General features: G+C 24.8%; 1 protein-coding gene across 2 annotated transcripts in view; it reads right to left on the bottom strand.

Moving 5' to 3' along the window:
* The window catches only part of LOC135923770 (uncharacterized), a 39,421-nt gene extending 32,123 nt beyond the window's left edge, over window positions 1–7,298 (bottom strand). Inside the window, exons 1-2 of one of the 2 annotated variants that reach the window (XM_065458701.1) lie at window positions 7,213–7,298; window positions 7,038–7,089 (exon numbers count right to left, since the gene is read on the bottom strand). In XM_065458701.1, coding sequence (XP_065314773.1) covers window positions 7,038–7,064 — 27 coding nt within the window. In that variant the 5' untranslated portion in view covers window positions 7,065–7,089; window positions 7,213–7,298. The remainder of the gene's footprint in view (window positions 1–7,037; window positions 7,090–7,212) is intronic. The other variant, XM_065458702.1, reaches the window with a different exon arrangement.
* Between the last annotated feature and the right edge of the window lie 5,511 nt (window positions 7,299–12,809).

The following is a 12,809-nucleotide window of genomic DNA, read 5'->3' as shown; positions in this document are numbered from 1 at the left end:
TGAAATTTTCAATTATTTAAGATTCATTCTAAAAATTTTCAATTTAATTTAAAATTTTGAATCAAATACTAAATATTTAAGATAAAAATATAATCATAATATACTAGAGAATTAAGATTTTTTCTTGAAATTTTCAATCAAATTCTAGATAAATAACCAATTTATTTGAATAAACACTGATAATATAGTTATATATACAATTTTTTTTCTTAAAATTTTCAATCAAATTCTAGATAATTAACCAATTTATTTCAATAAACAATGATAATATAGATATATATAATTTTAAGGAAAAACAAAAATAGTTTTATACATATTTATATCATTTAAAAATTTTATCGGTAAAAATAAGATATTCCATTATAATATTATAATTATGGTCTTTTAAAAAAGCTATAATTAAAAATAACAACAATAAATAAAAATAAAATTATAAAAAAAAATAAATTTATAAAAAAAGATGAAAAATTTCCCCGAGATACCGTTAGTTACCATATACTCTAATAATAATCGGAACTAAGAATTATAGTTCTAAATATGTTAAAAATTCATAAACTCGCAAGTGATATTAAAAATAAAATAAAAAAGAATCAATCTAATATTTATATTAAAAAATAAACCTAACATAAAAAAATAACATTAGGAAAAAAATATAATAAAAAAAGAATAATATACCCCCCCCCCCACCCTCTGAAAGAAGCAACCAGATAAATAAATTAAAAACCGGAATTGTATTCTAGCATGTGTGGAGTATTAATCCTATACAATTCAGCCAATTTCCGCCATAGAAATTTTAGAATTTTTTTAAAATTTATTTGAAAAATCCATATCTAAATTAATATAAATTAGGAGTAGTTCTAATATTCATGGCAATATTGTTTGAAATTTACAGTTTGGGTACTCTATACATGCTGAAATACAATTCCTGTCAAATCAGATTTTTTAAATTTAGAAATCGCCCGGAGAAAAAAAAATAACAGCTAAATATATAACTGTTTTAAATTTGACTCGTTATATTTGAAAAAGGCAACGCGTTATGGTTATCGCTATTCAGCAAAAAGTAATGTATTACTTGTTTAAAAAAATACTAAACATACTGTATAATTTTCTTTTTTAACTTAAATAAATAATTTATACAAAAATAATATATTCTAAGATAAGTTGTTTTTGTAATAATTTCTCATATATTTTCTAACTACAATTGATTTTGAAAATTTTGATCATATAAACAGAAGCTCTTAGTGCTAAACATAGTTTTCTCTATGCTAAACACACGTTCAATTGGCGCAGAGGATGGGAGGGTTGTATTGTATTATATATTTAATAAATAAAAATTTTAATTGGTGGAATTTATTAAAAATATTTATAGAATGATTTTAAAAAACCTATTAGATAATCTTCACAAGAATATTATATTTAAATCCTCATTAAATTTTTCTTTCTTTATTATAATTTAATCTGAATTCATAATTTTTATCTTCATATGTTTTTTAGTTTAAGCTGCTGGAAATCGGTATCTACATTTTACAAAGTGTAGACTTAGTGCCCTTAAATTTCTTTATTGGATAAAATATTTTTATACTAGGGCCAGAGCAGAATTAAATAATCTTCATTTGAAGAAATATAATTACTATTGGCATATATTTTTTTTATAAAATAAATTATAATATTAGAGAATATAAATTAGCCTACCTTGATTAATTCAACATTAATTTAGATTAACAATCTGGAACTGTTATAAAATTCAACAAAGATAAAAATGAAGAAAACTTTGGTGTGAATTGAAAACTCGGCTTAAATTATTTATAAAATTTAAAGAAAAATATAATTATAATATATAAAATAAAATTATTTTTTTTCCATTATTTTTAAAGAAAAAAATTTAAAGTAACTCAAGGAATGTTCAATTCTAGAAAATTTTTTAATTGGATGAGATATATTTTAAACCAGTAAGTATCTGAAGTATGGAGTAGGATTAAAGGTTAGAAAGATATAGACTAGGTTTAATGAGAGATATGGATTAAGGTTAAGATATATTAAGACGATTATAAATCTAAATAAAAAGCTGTTGTAAAGGCAATTTCCTTGAGTTAAACCATAATCGAACTTCTTTTTTTTCACCACTTTTGATTTAAGAATTCAATTTTGGAATCAAATATTCTGCTAAAATTCTATACTAAATCGTTTTCTAGTATTTTTTTTTTAAAATATGACATGGAAATTCATAGTTGGTTTATAATCTGGTAAAAATTGCTCGATTATTGGAAAAACGGACTCTCGCGAGTAAAATATTTTTTTTACCTAAATAAAATAAAAAAAATTGTGATTTTTAATACTGGTAAAATGAATTAATTATAAAACAAATTTACGTTTTCAATTTATAATTTTAAAAGTGTGAAAACCATTAAAGTTCCGCTTTTTAAAGTATTATGGAAGAGATTGATATGACGTGTAAAAACATATTTCAGTAATATTGAATAGAGAGTATTTATATATTTTACGATTAAAATGAATCGAAGTAGATCAAAAAATTCGAAGGGAACAGACCGTGTGAAGAACTAATATAATCAAACAACTGAATTTGGGTAGATTTTGAAACCTTGATTTAAGAAATTATAGACAAAACAATAAATATTATGTAAGCCTAGTGATTTTGCTCATAGATGGCAGAAAGGTTTGGATCTCTAATTGCCAAATCTAGAGATTTGCTTAATATTATTTTAACTAAAATCTTAGTGGACGGTTTTTAAAAATAAACCCAAATGGGCCGTTTAACAATAAAGATAATGATTGTCGAAAGAAGATATATCGAATCGAATACTTAAATATTCCTGTTGTGTCAATAAACAATTTAGTTTATAAACAATCTCTAAAATGCACAAATAAGCTACTCAATTAGGCAATCATAGATGCCATGAATTTCAAAATTTAAATCGGAAAATTTAATGTTTGTTTGTTAAAGTTATAACTTAGTTACAAGTATAAACCTTTTTTAAAAACGAATATTCAAAAAGCAATTCGAATAATTTTGAGATTCATCGAATCTCAGCAGGTACGTGGGGGGGAGAGGGGGGGGTGAAATCTGTCCATCCATTTAAAATTTATGACCTTCTATATGAAAAAAAGGCATTTTTTTTTAAATTTACTCTTTGTATTTTAACTTGCACATTTTTAATGTTAACTTATAAGATTTTTTAAAAATTATTTGGCTATGTCCAAAATCTTTTTTTAAAAAATTCGAAAAGTTTCAAAATTTTCAGAAATTTTATTAAATCGTACGTTAAATTTTTGAAATTCTATAGAAACATATCTTAGACATAATTTTATATTTTTAATATTAAAAAAGCTTATTTCTTGTTTTTCAATAGTTTAATAGTTTCGAAAGTTAGCGAATCGAATTATTCGATTTATCTTATAAAACGATGAGTTGCATAAATAATTTATAAATGTAACTAATTACCCTTGAAATATAACTCTAACTCGTTACTTTTTTTAAAAAAATTTACTTTTCAAAGTAACTATTACAACACTTGTAAATAATATTAATTTTTTAATACTAAATATTTTCACTGTAATTACAAAAATTGTTCTTCTATCCATGAAACGAAAATATTAATTTTTTAATTTACTTTTAATTATTTTTATCATTCATAAAATTAATCCAATTACTTGCCGACAAACGTGAAAATCATTACTGTCTCTTTGGCCCATCATTGCCTAAATGTGCAGGATCAAAATTACAAACCATACCCTCAAACTTGTAACAAGCAATTTTGTAACATCAATTTAAATATTCATAATCCTATATACATAGTTTTGCTAAGAAATTTTAATTTTTATAATACAAATATTCTTATGTTAAAAAATAAAATAAAACAATGTCAACAATTTGTAACATCTGTGCTAAACTAATTAAAGTGACAAAGGACAATCTTTTATACAAACATAGATACAAAGGGTCAACATGTCCTTCCTCTCAAAAATCTCCAACCAATGAAATTATAACAATACCCAAACCCTTATTAAATATTATTGAGCCTCATCCTCCCCCTATTAACACAGATTTTCTTGAAAAATTTTTTGAATGGAAAAAAGGATCCACTTTAACACATCTACCAAATAATTCTAAAAACATAATTTCAAATTTTGTTATTAAACTTATCACAAAAGTTAATGATAACTTAAATTGTTTAAAATCATGGGAAGACTTATTAACCTTCTCTCACAAATGTCTTATACAACAAAGAGACCCCATTACATGAACAAATAAAATCAAACATTGATAATTTTAACACTATTCAAATGATTAACTACAATCATAATGTTAAAAAAGCAAGTAGATGATATAACACACAAATGCAAAATAATATCAAATAAAATAGATCAAGGTGACATATAGGACCTCTTCTTTTTTGTTTTGGAATCCATTATCTCATCTACCAAATTAAACAAAATTTCAACCTAGATCTTAATCGATGGTATTTAGAAGATGGGACCATCTGTGGCCCTTCAGCTAATGTAATAAGCGCCTTAAAACATCTGGAAATCAATTCCCAAGCTATCGGCCTGGTACTCAACATAAATAAAACAGAATTATGTTTCTTAAACAATAAACCACAAATTGGAAGGCTACAAAATCATTGCTCCTGATAGCTTAACCATACTTGGGTCCCCATTAGCTAATGCGACCAAGTCGGAAGATTTTCTCCACAAGATTTTTAAAAGCTTTTACAGTATGGAGCACATTCTTAGTCTCCTACCAGCTCATCAATCTTTATTTTTAATTCGCAAATGCCTTTACATACCTAAATTTATGCACATTTTCCGATCATCCATCTTTTTTCAAAAACAATGAATTCATATCTAAAATTCAGGATAAATTTAAAATATTTCTGGAAAAAATTACATAAATTTAAACTCATTCAATTGGTCACTTGTTCAGCTACCTTCTAAACTAGGCGGTTTAGATTTTTTTCCGCTCAATCTTTTATCCATATCATCATTCGTATCATCTAGATTATCTAACAATTCTATGATTTCTGGCTTCATATGCCCTACCGATCGTTTATTAGACGACGCTATTGATAAATGGAAGGCAAACACACCCATTAACACCGTATTACCATCAATCATCACACACAAAAAAATTTTCACACCTTTAATCTCTAAATACCAGACAGATATATCAGTCAATCCACCTTTAGATTGCATTCAACTACTCCAATTATCTGACAGACTTGGAGGTCATGAATGGTTAGAATCACTTTCTAGTTGCAACCTTGGTAATCTCATATCAGATGAAAAACTGAGAGTAACTATTGGTTTACGTCTAGGTTGCGATATAGTACAGCATCATGCCTGCATCAAATGCAAATCACCCGTTGATTCAAAGGGTAGACATGACTCAAATTGCATTTTTAGGGGCGACATCAACGCCACTCAGCTGTAAACCATATAATAAATAGAAGCTTACTGCACACATTCCAAACAATCTTGAACCATCAAATTTATCTGTAGATGGTTTAAGACCTGATGGTATGACAACCATACCTTAGGCCCTCGGCAAATCACTCATATATTACAAGTGTGTCTCATCATTCCCTTCAAACATAAATTTCAATTTAATAACACAGGCTGAAATTAAAAAAATAAACAAATACAAAAATTTTAAAAACTTCTTATTCACTCCAGTAGTGACTTCTACTAACGGACATTTTTCGCCTTCAACATTTTTTTTTTTTAAAAATCTTGGATATAAAATACGACTTTTCACAAATGAACCAAGAGATTCCTTTTTATTCGACAAAAAATTCAAATAGAAATTTTTAGACACAATTATGGTTCCTTTTTGGGGACTCAATTATAGAATTTTATTTTTAATTATATAATTATAAATTATAATATTTTTAATTAGGTTGTATGTAAATTAAATAAAATTATTATTAAATGTATAGTTCTCATAAAAAAATTATATATATTTATATTTTCTAAATAAATATAACGTTTACAAATTTACGAATTTTTATATTTACTTATTTACTCTGTAGAATTTTTTCTCCAAAATTATATACATTTGATTTGTTGTAAAATAGGCAATTTTTTTCCTCTTCTTTTTTCTTACCTCTTGAGCATCCAAAACATCAAAAATTTTAAATTGAAAACTTTATCGAAATATAGGTTTTCGTTTTTCTTAAAAAAACAAAAATAAAAACTTTTTTGAAATAAATTTTGGGCACAAGGCCTAAATAAAAATTTTTTTATATATACCTTAGCTTATTTTTTGGTAACAAAATTTTAGTTTTTCTTTTAGACAACTTTTAGTTTGTTTTTGCAATAATCAAAGGCGCCAATATTTTTTTTATTTGCTTATAGAATGATCAAAAACTCGATTATGATACGTTCAGTGTAAAAATGTAAATAAAAATATATAGAAAAATTTATTAATTTTTATATTTAAATAAATTTGAGCCAGGCCAGGTAAAGAAATATTTATTTCTCGGGCTTTTCGAAATAAATTAAAAAATTAGGACCGATGCAGATCACTATCTCATATAACCACCCCCCGTCACCATTTTGAGTTTAATTATTGGTTATTTATTAAAAATCTAAAGATAAACTTAATTTGATCACTCATTATCAATTTGTGATAATGAATTAAACCGATGATTTGTTATAAATATTCAAAATAAATAAATACAAAATTGGATTGCCAATTGCGGGATATTCAAAAATTATTGAAATGCTCTGGAAAGATGATTTCAATTCAATTTCTAAATTCTCGAAAGATTTATTTTATTTATTTAATAATTAAATTATAAAAATAATTAAAACTAAACAAACAATGCTATAATTTTATTATTAAAAAGAGAGTATTTATTTTCAATTCAAATGGAAACTAAAAATAATAATGATAATTTTAATTATGATAGTTTTAAAATACAATAATAATATAAAATAAAAAATGATAAAAATGTTTTAAGATTTAAAAAAAATAAAATAAATAATATAAATCAAGAATTTATGAAAATAATTTTTACCTTGTAAGGAGGAGGCAAAGGAAACATGATAAATTATTATTGAAGAATCCTTCTTAGATAATTTATTTTTTTAGAGATATATATTTAATTTTTTTAAAAATTTAGATTTAAAAAAAATATCATTTTTTTAAAGTTTTTTGAAAAATAATAAAAAATATATTAAATAAAATAAAACCTTATTATACTTTTCGTTATGCCTTTAGGATGTTTTGTAATATTATAAAAATTAATTATATTTTTACCAGTATTTTTTTTTTAAAAATAAATTTTTATAAATTTTTAATATTTTACATTTTTTTTTAAATTAAAATATATTTATCTTTTGTTTTTCTCTTTTTTTAAATTTTTTTTATATTTATTGTTACAATTTTTGGTTTATATTTCGTCTGCCGAAATTATAATGACAGAAGATAATATTAGATAAATAATAATTTTCTTATATTTGGCAAAATTAACTTATTTCATTATTATAACATAATTTTTATACAAGTTTTAATTTATTTTCGGAAAAATTAATTTATTATATTATTTAAAAATTTGAAATTTAATTTTTTTTTATATAAAAATATAACTGTAATAAAAAAAATAAATTTATTTTTAAATTTTTTATTTCAAAAATTATTTTTATTTTTATTTATATTATTTTATATTTATTTTATATTATATAATTATATAAATAAATATTTTAAAAAACGAATAAAAATAAAATAATTTTTTTTTCTAATTTGAGCAAGCAGAAAGAAATGATACCTATCAAATTAGACAGTAAAATCTAAAAAAGTAGGCAATCGATAAATACGATAAGAAAATTGTTCCGGCATTCAGAATACATTGGCTCCTAAATTTAGCGAAATTTAATTTTAAATAAAAAATAATAAGTGCTCATATTAAACAAGTTTTATTGCAGAGTATGAGAAGAAAAAAAAATTATTTTTTAAATATATAATATTAGAAATAAGGCCATATTTGTTTATTCGATTTTATAAAATAATTATTTTTCATTTAAAAATTGTATTTTTCAATATTTTATTTTATATTATATAATTAGTTTTTTATTTTATTTTACGAACAAGAAAAATACAACTTTAAATTTTCACATATTATTTTTTATTAATAAAATATATACAGAAAAAATTATTATTTTTTATTAATAAAATATATACAGAAAAAATAATTGATAGAATGATTAACAAAGTATTGAACCTATTTATTAGGATTTTGGGAAAGAAACAAAAATACAGTTATTTTGTTAGCAACAACTCCCTAATTCATTCTTCCAATTCTGAATTTTATTTTCAATACTTTTTTAAAATTTGTAATGTCCCTAATTATCTTAAGACAAGGAAACTAATACTGATGAAAAACTAGCCGAATATAAATCATCTAAGTAGTTTAAATGTTTGATTTATTTTTTTCTCATTCTCATAATATTTTTAATCATTTTGAAACATTTATAAAATTTAATCTACTAGAACGATTATAAAAATATATTCGATTCGTATAACGAGTTAAAAAATAATGTACGTTGTCTTAGTATAAGACAAAATAATTATTTTCTACATCTCCTTACTACCCTTTGATTAGTGTTGTTAAACGGCTCGATTTGAGCCGATTTTTAAAAACGGCTAACTCAACATTATAGCCAGGGAAATATTGCCTACGCGTCGATTTCGCCAATAGATGTTCAATCCTATGTGCCATCTAAGAGCAAAGGCTTTAGTAGGCTTGCATAATATTTTTCTGGATAAAATATTGAGTTAGCCATTTATAAAAATCGGCTCAAATTGAGGCGTTTAACAACACTTTCTTGATAACAGTTATAATTCTAGACTATATGTCGCATTTAGATTTAGATTTTTTTATAAACTTCGATCCAATTTATTTCTATTCATTTTCTGTTTTAAATCGAAAAAATTTGGAGAAGAAAAATCTAATGATCAGTTAATTTTTCCAATAGTGGTGATAAATTATTGGTCTACTTTACCTTTCTAACCTGGGCGATTTCTTAAATTTTTTTTTTAAAAAAAAATCGATAATATAAATTATTTTAAATTAAAAAAAAAATTTAATATTTTGACTAAATCCTTAGACATTTCTTCTTTGAATCCCTTTAACAAAGATCCTGCAGAAGGTGTCCATTTTCAGGCTCCGCGTAGGTTTTCCATTTTTAGCCGGGGTCAATTTTCAAATCATTTAGGGCCAGGCCTAGGTTTTTAAAATTTGTTCATTCAAAGATCTTGGCTGTTATCTTCTAAATGGCATTTAAAAAGGCAAATCAAAAATATGAGTAAGCTAATGAATCTTTATATGATCCATCATGCCATAATATATGTAATATATTTTTAAAAATTCGGGTTTATATATTTTATTTTTTTCAAATCCCGTTCGGAATTTTTTTATCGCACTATTTTAGGGCCATGCCAGAGTTACCATCGGGCTTTTGTACGAGCTCGTAGATCTCTGATCTCTGCTTTTTAGAAGAAATAGTGAGATAAAAATTCTGAATAACACATTCTGGCAGTGCTAACTGAGAATCATTATTTCATTTGGTCGCGCCCTAATAATGTTTTGTTTAAAATAAAAGATATTTTAAGGAGTGCTGCTCAAATTTAATTTCTAGGGACTTTTCTTAATACATTTTAACCTTGCATTTTATTTTAAGAACGATTTAAGTTTAATCATTTTACTCAAGCTAGTGTTGTTAAACGGCTCGACTTTTAAAAACCGGTAACCCAATATTCTAACCAAAAATATTACGCAAGCCTGGAGATTTTGCTCGCAGATGGTAAAAAGGTTTGGATATCTATTAACGAAATATCGAGACTTGTATAACATTTTTTTTTGGCTAAAATAATGAATTGGCCTTTTTATAAATCGAGTCGTTTAACAACACTAACTCATCAAGCCTTGATGTTAAAGATGTTCAAGGGGATTGTAAAATGGTAACAAAATTCCTTCTGATTATTTTTTATAATATTTTTCGGAGAAACGAATATCTGGTATGAAATTCTCAAAGAAGGATTAAATAAACAGATCAATTCTCTTAATTTAATAAAATTAATATTAAATTAGTACTGAAGATATCATATATTTACAATCAAACTGCCATTATAATTGCCTTATTATTTACTACTTCTGATATTTCATCTAAGATCAGTTGTTTCACTAAAAAGAGTGGGGGGCTCGAACCCTCTGAAAAATTTGAAGAGCCTTTTAAAAAATTTAAGATTTTTTAGAATCCCTTCGGAAATTTGTCTGTTCTATCTATAAACAATAATCATATAATTATTTTTTTTACCACTATAATACAAAATATTTAGAAAAAAATGAATTTTTATAAAAAAAAAAAGAAGTGCTAGTGTTGTTAAACGGTTTATTTTGAGCCGATTTAAAACGGTAAACTCAATATTTCACCCAAAAATAATATTACGCAGCCTGAAGATTTAGTTCATAGAAAGGTCAAGACATAAATTATCAAAATCTCATGGCTTAGACAATATTTTTTTGGCTAATATATTGAGTTAGTCGTTTTTAAAAATCTGCTCAAAACTAGCAGTTTAACAAACTGGTGAAAACCCAAAATTATTTTTATAAAAATATAATATAGATATACACAAAGGCCTTCAATTGAACATTTCTGTTTATTTCATATTGGTATCAGCTCACTATTTGCGAATTTGTATGACCGACCATGTGTGAATTTGTCATATTCATATTTGCTATACAAAATTTCAATATATTTCTTTTAGAGAGTAGTTTCATCCTAAATAGAATACGCTCAAATTTGAATAACTATATCGATTATATACGCCAACTAATAAATCATAATATCGTCAGTGACAGTTTTGTGTTAAATAAGAATTATATTAAATTTGAAGTATGTACAATTTATTAACGTCGCATCTTCGTTAATTAATAATTTTTGTTCTCAGGGGGGCGCTTAATAAAATTGTAAGTAACTATTATAATTCATTTGTATTCGAGATCTGTAATGAGTCATTTTGCCAAATAATTGCAAGCTCTCATAGGCCAGATTGAGAATTTAATTATTTCTTAAAAATCTCTGGCTCTTAAAACTTTAATAAATAGGAATATGGTGTATTTTTGAAATAAAATATGATTAAAATATATAAGGGAAAGCGGGGTTAATATAAATTACAAAAAGTGATATTATTTAAATTATATATAGCGTTATACTCATAAAAACGTGTGATCCTATCATAGAAAAGAATTATGTATTATTGAATTAGAATTACGCAAAGTTCTAAGATAATTTTTCCTAAGATTTATTCTTATCTTGATTGGATGTCTAGTTTTTTTTGAATTGCATCCATATTATATCAACGTTTATGATGGCGCTCACATCTGTAGATATTTAAAATTTCGGCATATTTTATTCACATATTCCTTTCATAGAATTCTAGACAATGAGGTATCAAGTAGAGGTGGGCTTAGGCCTAATCTTTTATTCAAAGCCCGTCCACTCACAGTGGCAATAGAAAAATTTACGCCCTTTCACGCTTACTACCAAAAAAAATATTGGCTCGACGCGCCTGCTCACAAAAGACAATATTTTGATCACGCCAGTCATGTCCTAGAATTCACGGTGTTTTTAAATTTTTCAAAACTTAATTTATACATTTTACAGTTTTTTGATTTATTCTATCATAGTTTTTACTTCTCTTATTCCATATTAATATCATTAACACAAAATAATTACAATTTATAAATTAAAAATTTTATTTAGAAAAAGAAGAATGTTAATGTTTTTTTATTTCAATTGTGTTTATCTTTTCTCTAATAAGCGATTGGCTCTAGAAAATACCTTTCACTAGAAGCCGAACTTGATGGGGCTGACAAAACTTTGCTAGCTAATTTACTTAAAAAAAGAAATATTTCATGCTTCCAAAACTTCAAAAGTCATTGTTATTTGTTTTATGAGCGATGAATCTTTTAAGTTTAGCCACAACTTTTAACTTTAGATGTTGATGTTTCATCAGATTTATCTAGAACTTCTTTAAATATTTAATTTAGTTAATACTGTTTTTTATGTGTGCAGGATGTATTGGAAAATATATAAATGATAGTTGGCATTGACTTATGCATATCAGCTAATTTTATATCATTTTGCATTTTTAAGATTGTTCTGTATATACATATATCTTCCTCTTCTTCTATTAAAAATTAAAACTCTTGAAATTCGGATGTGTGGTGGCATAATAAATATTCCTTATAAAAGAAATGTTGTCCTGTTTTTTAGGATTTTGATTATTATTATTGTATCTAGTGATCTGCATTGGACCTAATATTTCAAGCCGGCCCGATATTTATTTACAAATGTTTTGCCGGCCCGGCCCGAATTTATTTAAATATAGAAATTAATTTTTATAATTACTCAAAATAAAAGACATATAATATGTCGTTTAGTTACAATAAATAAAATCAAATATTTTTATTTTACCTAAAAAATTCAATATAAAATTGATAAATTTAGATATATTTAAAAAAATTTCCAAGGTCCGACCCAACCTGGCCCGAATTTTTTTAAAAATATTAGGCCCGGCCCGAACCCGACTATTCTGGCAGGGCCGGGTTCGGGCCGGGTAGGCCGGACCTAACTTTGCAGATCTCTAAGTATTACCTTCAGAAGGTTGACAAAATTTTACTAATTTTTGTTTCCATTTAGACTTCATTTATTATCGAACTAGGATCTACGCTCAGATTATGCGAGCATTAATATTGATAAAAATTTTAGTTAAGATAAAGAAAAAT

This window comes from Gordionus sp. m RMFG-2023, chromosome 2 (assembly GCF_954871325.1).
Source record: "Gordionus sp. m RMFG-2023 chromosome 2, tfGorSpeb1-WG-v2, whole genome shotgun sequence".
In the NCBI taxonomy this organism is placed as follows: Eukaryota; Metazoa; Nematomorpha; class Gordioida; order Chordodea; family Parachordodidae; genus Gordionus; species Gordionus sp. m RMFG-2023.
Note: the sequence above shows the minus strand (reverse complement) of the source record. Positions and strands in the feature narration are given on the sequence as shown.